Genomic DNA, 19,862 nt, shown 5'->3' on the forward strand with positions numbered 1-19,862 from the left:
AAAATGCTCACCATCTGTCTAGACCAACACAACAAACTGAAATGGTTTTGAATAACTGTGTTGTATAATACATTTGCGTCCAACATTTCGGGTAGAGATACGATTTTCTCCGTAAACAGTAAGCATTGAAAAATTAAATTTCCTTCATAAAGTAGGTTCTGGACTATGACCGTTAACCTTATGTGAAGAACTGTGTGATCTATTGTGATTTAGTGGTTCAACTTTTCTCACTGCTGAGACACGCAAACATCCTGACATTAATCTTAAGCTTTTATGCAGAAGGGGCAGTTGTGGAACATCTGACCGGATCATGTAAGAGCTTTCAGAGTGAAACTGACCCTTTTTTACTGTTTTTTTTTCCTGCTGACAGAACTTAAAATTGTCACCAGTGCCTCTTCACTCCTGTCATGTTTATTGTTAGCAATGCACAAAGACACAAGACGTACTGCAAGTTGTCTTCAGAATTAATGCACCAGGAGAGCAGTTAGAAGACTTGCACTGCAGGGAAGGATACTCTGATACTGGAACTGTTGTCTGAGCACAGGTTTCACATGTGGTTTTTAGAAAGATCTCACAGAGAAACTTGCAGTGCTTGGAAGCTGTTGCTTTTTGTGCTGCTGTAGTATCAAGGAGTAGGAGGATATTTAGGACATTTGATATTGACAGAAAGCTGATATGATTATGAAGTCTTGCAAAAAATGTTTCCTGAACGAGTCCCAGCTGTTGAGCTGCCAGAAGTGCCTGGCAGCCAAGGGAATATTGCTATAACTGTGTATATTGCTCCAAGAGAGCAGCAGTGGAGGAAGGGGAAATCTCTGCGGTGTCTGATGGTACATGACTGTTTCCATTTCTCTACTGTGTCTATTCAGGATGGGGAAAAGGAAATGAAGGGAATGAAAGGAAAGAACAGAAGGAAGTCTACATTGGGAAATACTGTATAGGACAGTATCCTTCTGTGAAAAGCCTTACTTAAAAACTCTTAATTTGATAACTGCATTCTGTGTTTGTGTTTTGAGCAGTGGAATGACTCTTTTCATGCTAAAAGGTGAAGAAATCAGATTGAAAGCCAGTGGAATTCCTGTGGAATAAAAGCTGTCAAACCTGTAATTTTTAACTCCTTGCAGAAAACTTCTCTGTAAAATAATTCAGAACTGCAAGCCTTCTAATTTCAGACTGCCTATAAAGGGGACCAAATGAATATTTATCATTTTTTGATAAGTGCAGCTGGAACAATCTGCCTTCCCAGTGCACAAATAAGGCAGTACACCTTGGATATTTTATGTTTTGTCAAATAGGGCTTAAACTTTAGCTCTGAATTTGAAAAGGCATGTTTTTAGACCTGGTATCAAACAATGGTTAACCCAAGCATATGCTGTACCAGGTTTGGGTTTTATGAGACTTTAATCTCAGTTTTGTATTTCAGTTTGTAGTGCTCAAGTTGATTTTCATTTGGAAATAAATCCCGTTGCTTCCAGCCTTATTGGAGTACATTCTTTGGTTGGTTTTAGACAAGTGTTGCATTACTGGTGAGAGAAGACCTGCCCCAAAGTGAACACATTCCCAGTGAAATTGCCCTGCAAAGCATTATTCTGCTTCTGAGGTAAAGAGCAGCTGCATTTGGTGCATGCATCCCTCTGTCAGCTGCAGCCCTTTTTGTCTCAGAAGCAAGCAGGTATTTCTTCAAATGGCTGACATTCTTCTGCCACTAGAATTGATTGTTTGCAAAGATAATGATTTGGAAGTGAAAGGAGACCTGGATAAGACATGTGAGATGATGGCTCTGATGACTGTGACAGTGTTCTTTTCAAATGAATATTAACATTTTTTCCAGGAACTTAGTCAGTATCAAGTTCTGCAGTGTGAATGCCTTGCTACTGTTGCTCCTACAGTTTGTTCAGTACAGGCATGTTTAACACAGGAATTCAGTGTTAAAGAAGACATTACTTATGATTTTCTTCTTGGATGAGCAGTGTTATCAGCTACTTCCAGAATTCACAAATCTCATTTCATTCTGCCTCTACCATCACTAAACGTCTATAGCCCCAGACCTCTGCTTTTCTCTGGGCCCTTCTCATTGCTGAAAGGTATCCAGCGTCCTGAAGTAGATGAGTATCCTCATCTAAACAAAATGATGGATTTGGGACATTCAGCATCTATTTAATATTCATGATAGCAGTAAGTTTTTTATTTGAAACAAAACTTTTAGGGCAATCCCATTAGAGTGGCATGAGCTGAGCACAGTTAGAAGAAAGCAGAACTGTTCTGTCCATCTTCCTGTAAGAGAGGTTTGTGATCTGAGAAATTTTTGCTTCATCAGTCTGTAAAATAGTTTCAGACTATATTGAATCATGCTTCTCTTTATTCAGTTGGTTGTTCTTTGTTCTTTTCTGTGGCTTGATATTGTAGTATTGCAGGTATTTTATTTATTTTTTTACCCTATTTGGTAGTAGAGCTTTACATAGGTACTCCTCTAATTAAATTTCATTTAGTTATAGAACACGTGTCTTACCCCAGACGTTTTTTCATTTGTTTTTGTAGAAATGTAGTAGAGTTTGCATGATGCATTTTAGGTGATAAATAACAAGTAAAACCTTTGTTTGCTGCCACCACAAAGATTTTGAGAAGGTAGAAGGGTGGGGTTTTTACAGGACAAAGTCTATTATGCATGCAGTTCACAGCCTGCAATCTGTAGGCTTGGAAACAGATAACAGGTTCTGAGTTGCTTGCAGAGAATATAGAGTAGTTCTGTATTTCATAAAGTGGTAAAAAAGCTGTTGGGCATTAGCATTTAAATTTGTAATGAATTGCTACTAGGTACAGAGTATCTTCTCAAAAGATTATTTTTATGGGGATGTTTTTCCGCTTTTTAAAGCTCTCTATTATTCTTTGCCTTTCTTTGATAGTGTACCAGTGGAGATGCTTCTAGTTATTTAGGTACTCTTTTAGATCTTGACAGGCAGATATGTTTCCATTATCTCATACTCTTTGAAAACAATACTCCATTTTGCCTGTTTATGCAATCCTGTATTGAGTAGAATTATATCCAGTTATGCTTAACATTTCTGTAAAGGCACAAAAAATGAGGAGGAAATGGACTGTTGTATCCAAGTTTTTTCCCCCACCCTTCATAGAATTCCTAGTTTGACATCTTTGTTTTGCATTAATTCTTGGTAGCGTGTAATGTTGAGTTAATTCTCCTTCTGAGAATGAGAGATGGTAATTTCCTTAAAGCTGGAAGACCTTCGAATTGTTTGGTAAACTATTTATGTCCTTCTCCTCTTTTGTGATAGGTTTGCTTTTCTTACAAAAGGTCGGCTTCATCGAATTTTTCAAAAGCTTGATCGTTATTTTAAGTATGGTTTTGGGGATCCTATGTTGTCTGCTAGCTCTGCAAACAAATAACCTCTGTTGTTAAAAGACACGAAAATATCTATGGTGCATTATTTTTCCTTTGGAGTGTTTTCCTGTTTTGTCATTTGGTTTTGTTTAATTTCAGTGCAGAGGAATTGAAAGATAAATTTGTCTGCCAGAAAATTCTTCTTATTAAGGACAGGGACAGGTGCAGGCTTTTAATTATAGCAGTGTTTTATTTTATATTGCTGCTGATTTTTCAGATGAATGCACTGGACACACTTGGTCAAACAGCGTTGCACAGGGCTGCATTAGCAGGTCACTTGCAAACCTGCCGGCTGTTGCTGAGTTACGGCTCTGATCCTTCCATCATCTCTTTACAAGGCTTCACAGCAGCACAGATGGGAAATGAAGCAGTGCAACAGATTCTAAGTGGTGGGTAAAAATAAAGGATTGTGTATTTGAACTTTGATTTCTCCCTTTACAGCTTTGGATCTTATTTCTTTTTCAATGTAAGAGACTTGCAGTAGTTTTCTCATCTATCCCTGTGTGATACTTGTCAGAAAATATAAATACGTAAATAAAGAGCACTGATCAGTTCAGTGATTTTGTGCAAATTGGGAAGAAAATAAACCTTTTGTAGATTTAGAGCATGCTGCTATACAGGGAGCTTGTAGGAAGGCACATGTAGGGAGTTTTGGGGCTTTTTTGGTAGCAAGTTCCAAGGCAACTGGAATATCGCTGAGCATGTGGGAAACCTTCTTCCCTTCACCGGCCTCCCTGTTAGGTACTCTATACTTTAGCAGTCACAAGTAGAGTGTTACAGGCAGAAAAATTCTGATATTTGCTAAGCTGTTTGGACTTTTACTTCAAATCCGTCACTTGTCCAGCAGAGAAAGATTTTGTTGTTAAAGTGCTTAGATAACAACCTGCGTAGATAACAATTTGTTTATATCTTGCATTGAAGAAGTGAATGAATGTTTAAAGAGGGTGCCACTGTTTTTCCTGTAAGTGCTTAAGGGTTTGCATCCTCTTATGCATGTTACAGTTGAATTTTTGCAAGTACAGAGAAGAATAATTGCATCAGTAGCAACTACAGAGGAAGTAACTCACCTTACAGTGAGATGTGCAGGTAGTCAAGGAAAAGCACATACCTAGATAGATGAGAAGATCTGTGGTAGCTAGAAACTCCATTTCCTCCAATGTTTTCAACTTTATTGCTTTAAAACAGGACAAAAAAAAAAAAAGGCATTTTACAGCAGTACAAGGAAGGACTGTTTTGAAGTGTACCCACTCCTGAGATGTAGTTGGTTACACAGATAGCATTACCAGTTTAAAATGTGCACATGAATGTATGTATGTGGATTGAGAGAGAAGAATGTCAGCTCTAGAGTCAAAAACTTACTGGTTTACACTGAAACTAAGACTCCTTATTCAGCTTTTTTGTTGAACACCACAACCCCAATTGCATTTTTACAGATTACAACAAACCAACTTCACCCCCCAATTTTGGAAAATATGTTGATCACGAGTTAATATAACTTAATTATCCTAAGTAATCCTAAACATCTTTATCCCTGTGTAGAAAGTACACCTGTGCGCACATCAGATGTGGATTATCGGTTGTTAGAAGCATCTAAAGCTGGAGACTTGGAAACTGTGAAGGTAGGTTTGAGCAATTCATGTTAATTTTCCACTTTGCATCACTTTGCAAGGCTTGTGGAAACCTGTGCTATGAGAGTTGTGGAAGTAATGCCCAGTGAAAGGTACATCATAAAAAATCCTGAGGTGTGTTTCTCTTGAGTTTTTGGTTGCTCATTTTACCAGTCCTTCACACAGCCTTTGATGGACTCAGATGTAGCCATAATTCTTTGAAGTGAACCCTGTGATTTGCAGAATCAGTTTAGTAGAAACAAGCCTCAAGTGCATGATTCAATCAGAAGGCAAGCAAACACTATTAACAGGTAGCAGACTTCTTATTTTAAGCCATCCTTCATCTGAAGGTGAAGGATCAGGCCATGGACTCCCAACATCATAGGAAGGTTTGATCTTGTCTTTCATACTTGGTGTGTGGGCAACACGGCCTGCATATAGACTGTTCTGCATACATTCCTGCCCTGAGCTTCAACATGATATATATTAATATTCAAACAGCAGCAGTTTTGTGCACCAGCAGCTCCTCTGACTGCTAAGCTCAATATTTCTAGATTTCTGAATGCAGCATGGGCTGGAAATGATAACATATCTGGAAAAAATTACATGGCCTTGAAACTGGTACTTCATGATGTAGAGGTTCATCCTTTCTAATACCTTAGGAACTTCTTCATACTGCTTCCATCATTTAAGTCTTGTTTGTTATAGAGGTACTTTCAGCCATAAATTTAGAGCAATTATTTTTTTAACTTTATCTAAGTGCAAACAAATTTCCTGATACTTAACTTCTGAAAATTTGTATATAATATAATGGTATATAATGTATATAATGGTTTGGAGTCTCTGGAGATGGTAGTTTAGGCTTTTTCTTTTGGGTTTGTTTGTTTGGTGTTCTGTTGGTTTTGGTTGGTTTTGTGGAGTTTTTCTATTTGTTTGGTTTGGTTCTGTACTAGATTTTGGCTATTTTTGTCTTTGCAGCAACTTTGCAGCCCTCAGAATGTGAATTGTAGAGATCTGGAAGGCCGTCATTCAACGCCACTGCATTTTGCTGCAGGATATAACCGCGTATCAGTGGTGGAGTATCTGTTGCACCATGGAGCAGATGTGCATGCCAAAGATAAAGGGTACATTGAATTCCATGAAATGCTGTTTTCTATTAGTATGAGACTTATATCCTGCATATTCATTTTGCTCAGGTCTCAGTAACCATCATGTTTTTCTCTTGAAAATTTTTCTCTTCCCCTTCTTCGTGTTCTGCTTTGTTCCTATGCTGTAGGGAGATTTATAGACCATTAAGGCATACTTTGCTTTTTGGCAAAGCCATCATCAGGTACACTGTAGTACATGATACTTCTCCCTTTTGCCCATTTTGGAGACTTTGTTGTGCTTAAAAGCAGCCTTTAACTTGTTTTAGGTGATCTAAAATTAGTTTTGAGTAGAATGGGGTAAAATACTAGGGTTATCTCTGGTCATTTTCCTAATTCTATTAGTTAGCTTTTATTATTAAGTTATTTATTGAGTTAATATTCAGTTAAATTATATGAACCATTTACAGGTTTCTGCATTAATTGCAAAGCAGTCGTGTAGAATAGCATGATTATGTTTGATCTTTCACTCCAATATATTAGTTCAGGGTGGGGGATAATTAATTTCCCATACTGAATTTTCAGACTCTTCCTGAAAGAAATGTTTGGGCATCTTTCTGTATCTCTCAGGTGTGAAGTGCTTACCTAATAACTGTACTTCAAACACTTTATATAGTGTTATATCTTTTCTGGAATTTACACTCGGTATCCAACTGAGAACAACAGTGAGTCTTGCAGTTTAGATGTTGGCTGTTGTTAACAGCATTGAAGTTACGTGCTTGTGGAAGCAGTAACAGCTGGGCTTGCTAAGTATTTAAGAGTCTCGTGGATGAGAACTGAAGGATGATAATTAAGTTTTAATTGATATTTTAATAGAAGAGAAATAAAACCATGAAAACTGGAAAGACTGAAAGTTACCGATAATGTCTGGTGAAGTGGGAGTTTTATCTACTGGAACTTTATAGGATTACATATTGGATTTTATTCTGTTTAGCTATTAATACTTTCTCTTTGATTAGTGGCTTGGTACCCCTGCACAACGCCTGTTCTTATGGACACTACGAAGTGGCTGAACTCTTAGTGAGGCACGGTGCTTCCGTCAACGTGGCCGACCTGTGGAAATTCACTCCTCTACATGAAGCAGCAGCAAAAGGAAAATATGAAATCTGCAAACTGCTTTTAAAAGTATGTGCTGGAGTTCTCAGATATGTATTTGTCCTGGTTTTAGCTAGGGTAGAGTTAATTTCTTCTCAGTAGCTGTTACAGTGCTGTTTTGGGGTGGGGGAAAGACAAGGAAGGGTTGAGAGACCCTTCTAATTTCCATCTGAGCTTAAACTACAACAGTCCTTAAATTCATATATGTTTATTTTTCTGAAGATTAATTAATGCAAAGTTAATAGCACTCAGTGAGTTCTTGTGGTATCTTTGAATCAATTTTCATCTGACAATTGTCAGATGATTTCTTGTGTAATGTCTTAAGAATCATCAGTACAGGTACTCTTTGCAGCACATGTATTAATACTATTAGCCAGGTAGGACAAGACTCTCAAACTGGAAAAAACAGCTGAATTTGTGTAGAAATACAAAACCCCCACCTTGTCTTATCCATCCTTTTCTGGAACAGTTACTGCATTTAAGTAAATTTTGTTAATACTTATGCAAGAGTGTGTTACAGAGCAATAACTGAAGGTGGGTCCTAAATGGTGTTTGGTATGAGAGAAATTTAAAACTGTTATGTTAATGTATAATTTATCAAGCTTCTGGAGGAAATGCATATTAATATGCTGTGGCATAAATATTCATTATACTTAGTGGAAGAACCTGTAAAAAGATGAGGTAATGCAAAGATGTTTCCAGTGAGAAACATGAGTCTGAGAAACTTCTTAACATAAGGTCGTATCCTGCCGTGGGAGGGTGAGAGAGGGTGCTAGAGCAGAATTTCTTGTCAGTCCTATTTCCTGGTTTCAGCCTTGCCTACTTATGTTCCTCTGAAGCACAACATTTAAAATGGGAGTAAGTCATAATATGGATAGTCTTAAAATAATGAGGATCTTCCCCAGCAGCCTTTCATTTGCTGCTGCAAAGCCCTGCTGTTTCCCTCCTATCTCATTCATTATTTCACTTAATTGCCAAAAAAGCAGTTAGAGAGAGTAACACATTAGTTTGAAACACATCTACAACAGGAACCAGAAGATATTCAGATATGTCTGTGGAGTAGGCATGATGATGGCCATGGAAGTAACAGCTGAATACAGAGATTAACTCAAGCTATAGGAGTACTCATAATCTCTGAAGCACAGTGTTGGTTTATAGACACTGGAGTTCTCTGGCCTTTTTTGATCATTCCACTGGGAATTTAGCCATATTTTGTGTTCAAAGGATCCTGAATGGATGTGCAATGGGAAATAGAAAAGTGCTGAAATTTATTTTTTTTTAAATCACTCTTGCACAAGAGCTAAAATATGCCCCTAAGGTGACAGATTTGTAAAGACTCTGGGTGTCTGTGGAGATGTGCTCACACTGCAGCTTGCACTGGGTTTCTCCTCTGTGTCTCTTATGCCAGCTGGCAGTGTTGTCAGTTCCACTGAGTTGTGGATGTTGAGCTTGAATCCTCCTGACTTGTGCTCCTTCTCTCCTGGTCTGCTTGAAGAAGGAAACAAAAATATACTGGCATTTTGGAGACACTGTCTTTTTTCATCACCTTTCTTTAAAATTACCACCTTCATTTGTTTCTATGCCTTGAAGGGGGTCTCAGAAGACACTGCCTCTTCATTCAGATACTTATTCTGGAGCATATTTGAATAGTTCCAATTTTGATGAGTTTTAAATTAAGAGATTTAAGGTCATATATTGGAGAAATCATTGCAGTTTAAAGGGCTTTGTGCAAAGAGTACTCTCTTCCTAAAAGAACCACAGATGTGGAACTGGTTCTGTGTAATCAATACTCTGTCCCTTTCTGTCCCTTGTTGTTTATCCTTTACACTCTGAGCATAGTTGTACTGCTTCCAAATACAAGGCAGTTAATTCCTTCTGTTCTCCACATTCCCAGCTCATTCCCTGTGGCTCACACTAACACAGATTTGCCAGCATGTCCAGTGGGAAATGGTAGGGCAGACTTGCTGGCAGGGGTTGGACCACTTGTTTGATTATTCTAAAGAGGCCAGTCAGAGAATACAATGCCAGCAGCTGCTTCTGCCTTATCTATCTTTGTTTTTTTCCACTGCTGCTGAGAGTGAACAGGGAAGGAGCTGTCCTCCCACAAAACTGAATGTGGACATGACTCACACCATATGCTCTATATAGCTGTATGTTCCCCTTCTCATCTACTGGTGCTCCAGTTCTGTGTTCTTATCACTGCCTGATCTGCTTGTATTACCAGCAGAGATGTACTCCAGCAGTCATCCACCTCCACTTGTCCACCAGAATTTTTTCTTCACTGCTTTCGAGGACCTATAAACTGCTTAAGATGCGTCTGTTATCTATTGGAATGTGTAGAGAAGAGTATTTTTCTAATTCCCTTCTGAAACAAGTGCCTTTTAATAGCAGGGTGGCATTTAGTAAAACTTATAGCCTGGCTTTGCTAGCTCAGAAAGTTGTGATAAGGAAAAACCTCTGCCAGCCATTTGATTCCTGCCAGTTTTCAGGAGAAGGGAAGGACTGGCAGCAAAGTGCTTGCAGTTGGCTTTTCTTTAGCACCTGCTGTGACAGTAGGAAATAGCTATGCAGGACATGATTCTGAACGTACTTCAGTTGCAAGCAGAGCAGTGGCAGCTCTTGTGGAGGGTTGCCATTTTTGCCTGTGGAGTTGAGATTCATACAGCTGTGTTTCAGACTAGTGCTGTTAGGCCTCAGCCTCCTGAATTAAGTCTCGTGTGCAGTTACTTAATGATGGTAGGTCAGCAAAATCCCCTGCCTTCTATCTTGTTCCATGAAATAGCTGCACACTTACGTTCACTGCTCTGCTCATGATTGTGACAGTAACATTTGGCTTTGCAGCATGGAGCTGATCCAACAAAAAAGAATCGAGATGGGAACACTCCTCTAGATTTGGTGAAAGAAGGGGACACAGATATCCAGGACTTACTGCGAGGAGACGCTGCCTTGCTAGATGCTGCCAAGAAGGGGTGCCTGGCACGAGTGCAGAAGTTATGTACTCAAGAAAATATCAATTGCAGAGACACCCAGGGAAGAAATTCAACACCGCTACACCTTGCAGGTGGGTGACTCACCAGGTTTTGTGGTATATTTGTGGCTTGTATATTTGTGGGAGGCTAAGGGTGTATTTCACCCAGGGCTGATATAAGAAGAGTTCCGCAGAGAACTGTCCTGTACAAAGAGTTAACCGTGGCACCTATATATCAGGAGGTAATACAGTTACTAGGGAAGAGGAACTTTTGTAGCGGAAAAATTGCCTTAGCTTTTCTGTCTAATATTTTTCTTTAGTTTAACTCTCCTAATTTCTTTTCCTGTGCTTTTCTACAGCTGGTTACAACAATTTGGAAGTAGCTGAATACCTTCTTGAGCATGGTGCTGATGTTAATGCCCAGGACAAAGGAGGATTAATCCCCCTACATAACGCAGCATCCTACGGGGTAGGTGCAGGCATTCTTGCCATAAGTAAACCAGCAAGGAACTTCTTGAAGTCATATCCAAAGCCAGATATTTTGCAGCTGTCTTTCTGTGAAAATAGTTCAGGTTTTGATGGCGTGAAATATTTGTTGGGCTGAGTTGCTGTTGTGAGTGCTGTTTGCAGTCCTACAGATCTAAGTAAGACACAGATCCGGGTGTGCTGTAGCAGTTAAAGGCTGCAGTTTGGAAAGATCACTACAACATAGCTTTTATGCAGGCAAGCAGATGCATGGGATTGAACACTGTTAAGTTTGGGGTGACATTTGAAACAGAAAAGAGCTCAAGTTGTCTCTGAAAGATGTAGATGGAAGGAAGAGAAAAATACCAGGGGATCGTGTGCAGGTGATGATAGGGAAGTGGAAATCTGTTGCAGCTGGTGTCTGGTGGGAAGCTATTGCTACAGCATTGAAGGGCTACTGTGTTCGTAATATGGTTGTCCTTCAGGGCAAGCCATCTGCTGCAGTGGGGGTCCAGTGGTAGATTGAAGCCATTTTAGATGAGGCAGGCCCTTCTTCCTCCGTATAGAAGGGAGCACCTCTGTACCAGTTGCACAGATGCCTGATAGATTGCTTATAAGCAGTTGTTAGTTGTGGATGAGGTCAGAAAGAAATCTTGTGCAAGTAATTGTACAGAGACAGTGCTTGAGAAGCTCCTAGCAGTGTGCTTGCAGTCAAACAGAAGACATGAAGCTCAAGAAGTTGTAGTGTTTTTGATGGTCTCGTGATGTGCTTTGTTTGTTACTACCTGGCCTGGCACAAGACCAGCAAAATCTGGGAGAGATGACCCTAATAGAGACACGAGTTGAAATAAAAAGTACAGTGTTCACCTTGTTTTTAAGAAGAGCACGAATGAAACTCATTCTACATCATTTGCATTGGTTCTTTAGGTCAATCTGAATTCCTGCTGTCCTAAAGAGCAAAAAGCTCCAAATCCTGATGAAATATGAGAAATGCAACACAGAATTCTTTTATGTTACTGGGTCCTAATACCAAGCAATATTGTTTATTATATACTTACTGCTATAAATATTAATTCCGAGGATGTTGCTTAGATCTAGAGATAAATTCTGTTGCAAAGATTGTGTTCCGGCATGGGAAACTATTGTATGTGAAGTCAAAGCATCCCTTACTGGCTCAGATAAATGTTAGAAATTCGTTTGAGCTGATTATCACTTCTAAAATTCATAATGCCAATCTAATTACTTTCTCTTGGAAGAGTTAACTAGACAGTGTTTAATGCTTTTCTGTCAACTTATTTAGTTAAGAGTTGCTGTATATCTTTCCTGTGGCATCCCACACTTCTCTCTGAGCTGTCATCAGCCTGATCTCTGTAATGGGAGGTAGAGCGATGAGTACTGGTTTCACAAGTTCATAGCTGGCAGGTTTCACAGGCTCTGCCTTTTCCTCACAAAGTGTCTTCAGTTCTCCCATCCAGTACTTCATGCTGTGTGACCCTCAGTAGGTCTTCCTGCAGCAGAAAAATCACAGTAACAATAATTGCTTTAGAAGTTTAAAAGTTGCAGAGAGGAAAAATAAAGTCTCCAGTATTTTCAAATCACACTTGTTCAGAGAGCAAGCCGTTCTGTGAGAGCTACAAAGAGTCATTTAATTGCCAGTGAGGGGAAAAATGAAATCCATTGGCAAGTGTTTGTGCTTCTGCTTACAAGTTCAGTGTTTCATCCTCCTACCCACTCATTTTGACTATGTGCTTTTTTATTTCTTAGCTGTATTGCACAAAAAAAAAAATCTACTGGTCAGAGGCAGGCAAAAATTTTATTTACCAGTTTTCCATTCTCTTATATTTCTGGGGAGACTCTAAGGATGGGATATTGATGGAAGTGTGGGGTTATAAGTTCATTACTTTTATAGCCCGTGTAAAACAGTTCTCCCTTATGACACTCATAATGCATTTTATCAATTACAGCTCCCATAAAATATTATTGAAGAAAGAACTAATCTGTGCTGGCACAGATAGGTTCAAAGTCTTGCAAGAAATTGCAAGAAAGAAAGTACAATAGAGACTTCTGTGTACAGACAGTACATATTCTTCCGTGTACAGACAGTAGCACAACACACTGATCTTCAGAGCTTCTAGTGTTGTATCACAAATGTAGCAGCCATGTAAATTTGCCAGTTCAAATTTGTCCATGAATATTTTTTTAAATGCAGGATCGAGTATCACGTCTGCTTCTGCAGCTGACACAAACTTCATGTCATGTACTTAGGGTGATTTGACAGAAATATAATGCTGTGCCTGATCCCAGTTGTTAATGTACTGGTGAATGATCTGGTAGTGCACAGATCCAGATGATTATGGAGCTGCAATAAAAACTGGTACCTGAAGAAGTGTGCTGCTACATAGACACAGAAGGCAGAATGAGTTAAAGGAAAGAGAAACTACGGGGGTCTCTAGGCACCATTACCTCCAGCATGAAAAAGGAAATATATGTTTTACTAGTGTCATGTTGATTAAGATGTTCTTGTGTTTTCCAGCATGTGGATATAGCAGCACTGTTGATCAAATACAATACATGTGTAAATGCAACAGATAAATGGGCATTCACACCACTGCATGAAGCTGCACAAAAAGGAAGGACACAGCTCTGTGCTCTGCTGTTAGCTCATGGAGCAGATCCAACCATGAAGAATCAAGAGGGTCAGACACCACTAGACCTGGCAACAGTAAGTTCATGTTAGCATGCCAGCCACAGTCTGCTCTGGAGGATTTGTTCTGCATGTTAAATTCCTTTCTCTGGTTCCATGACATCAGGGGTCCTCAGCTTTCATTGTGCTGAGATGGAGAGAGAAGAGCATCTCTAGAATGCCTATTTGTGACTTTTTACCCATCAGTCCAGGCATTTTCCTTTGGCTGAGATCTTAACATGGGTTGTGATTTAAGGTTTGCTTCTGCTTAAGGATTTAATCCTGGGATCAGTCTCCTCATTTCCAGAAATAAAACTTTATGAAATGTCCCTCATGATGGTCACTCTGTATACTGTTGATGATCATTTCTTTGAACCTAGGAGGAACACCAGATGGGCCATGAACATGCCCAGTGCCTCCACATTACCTCAGTTCTTTTTTTTTTTGTAACTCCAAAACAACATTCTGAAATTTGTAGGTGGCTGTCAAACTTTTTCTGAAACTGGCATCTGTAAACTTTCTTGTTAGTGGTGGCTGCTTGAAAAGCCTAATAAAGTTGCATGAACATGTATGTCCCAGGTTAACCAGTCTTGATGGAATAGATCATGCATCCAAATTGGATGCTCTGTCTAGTTACACTGTGAGTATCTTTTAAGGTCATTGATTTATTTATGGAGAGTTCAAGAAATATCCCCCAGAGTACACTGAGCTTTAGAAAACTTGCTTTGTGATGAAGGATATGAAAATTACTTGATTTCTCTGAGGGTAAATAAGGATGTCCTATTTTGTTCTATTCTACAAGAACTTGCAAGGGGGAAATTCTAGAAGATGAGGGTCTGTCTTAATTTAGTCAATAAAGGCTAAATCCAATTTTTAGCTAAGTTCATACTTCTCCTGAGCTCATGTCTTTTTTCCTATTCTGACACTATGAGATATGATTATAGCAAAGGCAGTGGTAGTCTTTCCATTGAAACCTTGTTCCAGTGCAAAGTGCTTCAGCTGAAGTTGAGACTGACAGAGAAATTATGAGGTGGCATTCCCTGGCCTAGGTTCTGAAGGATTTCAGATAAAGTTGCTATATTGTTCTTCCTGGCTTTAACACCTGTAAAGTCACTGTGCCAGAAAGGAAATTAGGTATACCTTCTTGCATACCTTTAGAAATGGGGAGAACCCAATTCACCTGTGTCTGAACAGTGAATCAAAATGTTCTTGCAACCATGAATTCCCCTGTAACAGAAGTTGGTGGTTTTCTTTCTAACGGGGAAGAGACCAATCGATTAAAACAAATGAAAATAAAAATTATATATATTTCCAGAAATTGGTGACTTGTGATAGTAGGACCTTATGTTGGATGTTCTTTCTGTTTTTCAGGCTGACGATATCCGAGCTTTGCTGATAGATGCGATGCCTCCAGAAGCTTTGCCTACATGCTTCAAGCCTCAAGCTACTGTTGTTAGTGCCTCTGTGATCTCGCCAGCATCCACACCGTCCTGCCTCTCTGCTGCCAGCAGTATAGATAACCTCACTGGGCCACTGGCAGAACTAGCTGTAGGAGGGGCATCAAACGCTGGTGATGGAGCAGCAGGAACTGACAGGAAGGAAGGAGAAGGTGCATTTGCTGCTGGACAAGTTTACATTGCTAGAAGTACAGTAGTTTAGTATCACAACAGGCCTTGCTTTATCTGGAAAGCATTTCCAACTAGCCAGAAAATACTGTGCAGCTTGAACTGTTACCTACATTTTAAAGTGCCTGATGCTCGCTCTGTTTTCACATGCTCTGCTAGGAGCACTGTTGACTGTTCATCTGTGTTTGCTGTCAGTGATTAGGTCTGACTACAAAGGCAGATCTGATTAGGTACCCAGATGTTTGTTGTTGATTTTATAAAGAAAATCCAATAAGAATTATTTTGATGAAGGAATTATGATTGTGATGACTGGGGGACTTTGCTAAGGCCTTTTAAACCCTTTAATTAGTATGTGGAATCCATGCTTTAGGTCAGCATCTAGGTGATCACATAGCAAAAATACACCCACTCTTCCTTTCCTTCTCTTTACAATACAAGCCTGCATTTGTCACAGATGGCTTGTGCGCTTTTAATAGTTCATTCTGAAGAGGGAACAGTGATGAGCTTTGCACAGAGCTTTGACACAATGGAAGTGGATTGTTTATTACAGGCATGGACAAATTGCAAAAAAAATCGGAGTGTGGAATTTTGAGAGAATCAGTGCTACTGATTATTTTTTTAAAGTTGGTTGGTTTGGTTTGGCTGTTGTTAATTCAGATGCATAGGATATAAATACTCATTTCTTCTCTTGTAGTTTCTGGTCTTGACATGAACATTACCCAGTTCCTAAAAAGCCTCGGTCTTGAACACCTTCGGGATATCTTTGAGACAGAACAGGTAAGTGGCCAACCTCATCTCTGTTTGTATGTTTAAGAGGTAAACTAACCTAATAAATTTGAGCAACATTTTTGTTTTGTAATTGAAAAAGGGAAAGAAAAAACTCCAATGTCACATCTACAGAAAAATAAGTATACCCAAGTTTTCTTTCAGTTTTCCACAAATGAGTTGCCAGATATGTTACGGTAAAGTTGAGAAACCTGTGAAAATATCTTCTGTTGTTTGATTCAGGTGTCCAGTAGCTTTCACTTTCTTATACATACACTATGACTGCCAATTTGGCTTGTATTCTGAAAGTTATATTGGACCCTGTGAACTTTGAACATGATGGATATAACAAAGTTAGGTTGAAATGTAACCTGCACTTGTCCTTCAGCAGTCTCAATAGCCAGAAAAGCCTTTCACCACCTGTAGTGCTGCATGTGGTATTTTAGTTAGATCTAGGAAACACTCCAGTTTGACTATATGCTGAAATAAAAATCTAGTTTGCAAGGGCATAGTCACACTAGAGAATCAGAAGCTACATTTCTATTAGGTTTGGACCATAGCATTAATTGGGTTTTGCAGGGCTAACAAGTTTCAAATGGCATTGAGAGATAGGGAAAAAAACCTGCGGATTTATCAGTGTTTCACAATATAAGAAAGGAGTACAACTAATGTAACAGTGTCTCAACCTTACATAATGTTTTAGAGCAGAAGTCTCTGTAATGTATTTGAAGACCCTTTTTATGTACCATTTCTTAAATTTAAGATGTTACAGTTGAATAAATTTGTTTGTTTGCGTGGATTCATGGTGGAAGTGAAAGGTACAAGTGCAAGAGACTGGATAGAATGATTATTTTTTCTTCCGGCCTCTGCTGCTAATCCTTTATTGAGGGATCAGGAAAAAAATGCTTGAAATGTAATGTATTGCTTACAGAAAAAGTTCCAATTATTTCTGTGATATATTCTAGGAGGTATTTCTCCAAAGTTAAAATACCACATAATTTTTTCCCCTTCTTGTATATGAAGCGTAAGCTTTTTTCTTTAATTTGGAACTGTTTCTATTAAGAAGGAAACCAACCTCAAACCAACCTATACTCTTCTCACATTTCTCTTTTCTTACTATTTTTCACACCTTCCTATTGCCTTGCTGGTTTTGTTGTACTTTTGCTTCCTTAGCTCCTAACCTGTTTTAAGATTTTCCCTGGCTAATAAGATTTAATAATGCAATTTGGATTCACTGTATTCATTGTTTTGAAACCATTTAGGTCCTCTTGTAAGTTTCTTTGCAGTAAAAACAAACTCATCTTCTTTAAGCTTATTGTTTTAAGCTGGTTTTTGCAAGCACTGCAGTAACTTTGTGTGCACTTTTTCACCTTGGCTCTACTCTGCTCCTGATGCTTTCTAGGATTTGGGTTTTTCTGTATTTTTTAATGTTCTGCTGCACATGATGAATGTCTGCAGTGGCTTTTCCACAGTGATCCCAGTGGGGTTGTTTTCTGCTCAGTTGGACAGATGTTCAGTGTATCTGTTAATTCCTTGCTTGAGATGCTTTCTTTTGAATTAATGATATTCACTTTGTAGTGGACAGAGTTTACACCTGCAATTCAAATTGTGCTAGTAATACAACTTCTTTTCTATTATTTGCTGAGCTCCCCATTCTAGTTTAATGTGTAAATTCACAAGTAGATTTTATGCAGTTATCTCCTCCAGTTGAGATAGTTCTGGTTTTCATAGAATCACCACAGTGCACAATTGATTTATAGTGCACAGTACTTTATTTAACCTTTATCTCCTGTTCTTGACAAAAACATTTATTTGACATCATGTTTTATTACCTTTTGGCTTCCACCATTAATCTCCACAACCTTGAAATTTAAAACCTTGTCAGGTGATTGTAGATGTATTCATGAATTGCAACCAAATGAATAGTTGTATATGTCCTCACAATGTTAATTATTTCCAAATATAGTGGAACAGTTGAGCATGCCTTAGCATAGCTGACACACTGGTTTGATAGTGCACATGTATATATAGATATATAGTAATAGCACACCATAACAATGTTGATCTGAAAAAGACAGCATTTATCAGTAAGCTTACAGATTATTAATTTCTGCTTGTGTAATGAAAATAATGAATTGCACAACACGGTGAAACTTTGAACGCTTCAAAAATACTCCCATATTTGTCCCAGCATTTCTTTGCATCCTTCTTCTACCTAAGTAAAAATGCTTGTGAGAACCTTTTATGAGAACAGGCTCATGCTAATTGGTTTAAGAGAAGTAAAAGTTTTGCGCAGCTTCACACTGTAGCAGCTGGGTATGGTCCTGCAATAGGGAGAGGTGTGCCAGAAGGTGGCAGCAATTAGAAGTGAAAAAAAACCATTAAACATATATAAGGTCTTGGTTGCACCATGAATACAGTCCATTTTCTGAGGTGATAGGTCTTCAGCCTTGGAAGTTGGGCTGGGTTTGGTAAGTGATTTTTGTGGTCTTTCATCTTTCCAGATAACCCTGGATGTGTTGGCAGACATGGGGCATGAGGAGCTTAAAGAAATTGGGATCAATGCATATGGACACCGCCACAAATTAATAAAAGGTGTGGAGAGACTTCTAGGAGGGCAGCAAGGTAAATATGACACTTTTACTGGTTAGTCTAACTGTTGCATATAACAGGCTCCCAGATGTAGATCTCTCTCTAAATGTAGGCATTGTCACCAGGACTTGAAAGAATCCAGATGTCAGGAAAGTGTATTTGCTGGCAGACATGGTGGATGAGTGGGTTGTGACAGGTAAAGAATATATTCAGGAGATACAGGACCAAGTGATCACTCGCCTTTCCAGGGAATGGACAACCCCTGAGGCAGCCTTGGAAGCTGTGCCTGTTTCTTGGCATCCTGTTTCACCCAGGCAGTAGCTATTGGATTGGTTTACCCTACGTACCTACCCACAGGCCAGTTGTATCCTGAAGGGTGGACCTGATGGAGTTTTAGCTGCCCCACATTTCTGATATGCTTCTGTTGAAAGCAGAAGCAATAAAGTGCAGTTATGTCCCACATGCATTTTTCTTCTCTCTTTTAAAGCCTCTGCTGCTAACGAAAAGCTTTTTATCTTTTTGAGGTTATTCTTCTGCCTTGTGTTTATTTTTCATTTCCTGCTGTGCTGGGGTTGTTTAAGAAGAGTAATGATGATGATGGATACAAATAGAGCTGGTGTTGGTTTTTCCTGTTGATCTGTGCTCCTTTTCACTCCTTCTCTTTGCAGGCACTAATCCTTATTTGACTTTCCACTGTGTGAGTCAGGGGACCATTCTCCTTGACCTTGCTCCTGACGATAAGGAGTATCAGTCCGTAGAAGAGGAGGTAATCCAAGTCCCTTTCTTAATGCTTCAGTGGCTGTATATTTTTCTTTTCATTTATAACCTGTCAGAACTAAAGTTTAATACATTTTGAAAGTGATGAAATAGGCTTTGGTGTGTGAATTGTGTAGATCTGACATGAAGTTTAGGCTTCTTCATTTGTCTTTTCACATAGAGCAATGATAGAAATTATTTTGCTGTGTCCTGCTAATTTTTTTAACGAGTGGTCTGTTCGCTCACTTAGTGTTATTCCAATTTGTTGTTGTTGTGTTTTGAATGTTGTCTCATAGGAAGGGTTTCCACAGCTTTCCATAGATAGGTGGACCTGCAAAAATCAAAAGCTGTGTATAAAGACTGAGAGATCAAGACCTTGCAATTCTCTAGGCATTTTCTGTGCTCAAGCTATTTCTGCAAGTGAACCAGCTTGTTTTCTCTTGTCTCAGTGGCTTGGTTAATCAGTAACCCAGATAAACAGCTCTTGGATAATTAAGCATTGACTGCAATTTTGCCTCCCACACACACATGCTCTTTTATTTAAGTAAACTACGAGCAGATACCATTTTGAAAGCAAAAATCACAACAGAAAAGAAACTTCCTGAAGAGTTGTATTTGGAAGAAACTCCATTTTAGTGTGCATTTGCTATTTGTGTCATGTTCCTACACTATAGCACAGAAATCTTGTAGTCTTTTTTAAAGTCTAGATATTCAGTATCGGTGCCAGTTAAGCCAGGAATATTTTTTATTAGTAACTTCATAAA

General features: G+C 38.9%; 1 protein-coding gene across 2 annotated transcripts in view; it reads left to right on the forward strand.

The window, feature by feature from the left end:
- Positions 1-19,862, forward strand: part of TNKS (tankyrase) — a 136,800-nt gene that overhangs the window by 105,731 nt on the left and 11,207 nt on the right. For both annotated transcript variants that reach the window (XM_032685098.1, XM_032685100.1), the window contains 11 exons: positions 3,615-3,786; positions 4,937-5,016; positions 5,983-6,128; positions 7,109-7,274; positions 10,086-10,305; positions 10,572-10,681; positions 13,211-13,399; positions 14,732-14,969; positions 15,680-15,762; positions 18,255-18,375; positions 19,011-19,108. In XM_032685098.1, coding sequence (XP_032540989.1) covers positions 3,615-3,786; positions 4,937-5,016; positions 5,983-6,128; positions 7,109-7,274; positions 10,086-10,305; positions 10,572-10,681; positions 13,211-13,399; positions 14,732-14,969; positions 15,680-15,762; positions 18,255-18,375; positions 19,011-19,108 — 1,623 coding nt within the window. The remainder of the gene's footprint in view (positions 1-3,614; positions 3,787-4,936; positions 5,017-5,982; positions 6,129-7,108; positions 7,275-10,085; positions 10,306-10,571; positions 10,682-13,210; positions 13,400-14,731; positions 14,970-15,679; positions 15,763-18,254; positions 18,376-19,010; positions 19,109-19,862) is intronic.

This window comes from Chiroxiphia lanceolata, chromosome 4, assembly GCF_009829145.1.
Source record: "Chiroxiphia lanceolata isolate bChiLan1 chromosome 4, bChiLan1.pri, whole genome shotgun sequence".
Lineage (NCBI taxonomy): Eukaryota > Metazoa > Chordata > Aves > Passeriformes > Pipridae > Chiroxiphia > Chiroxiphia lanceolata.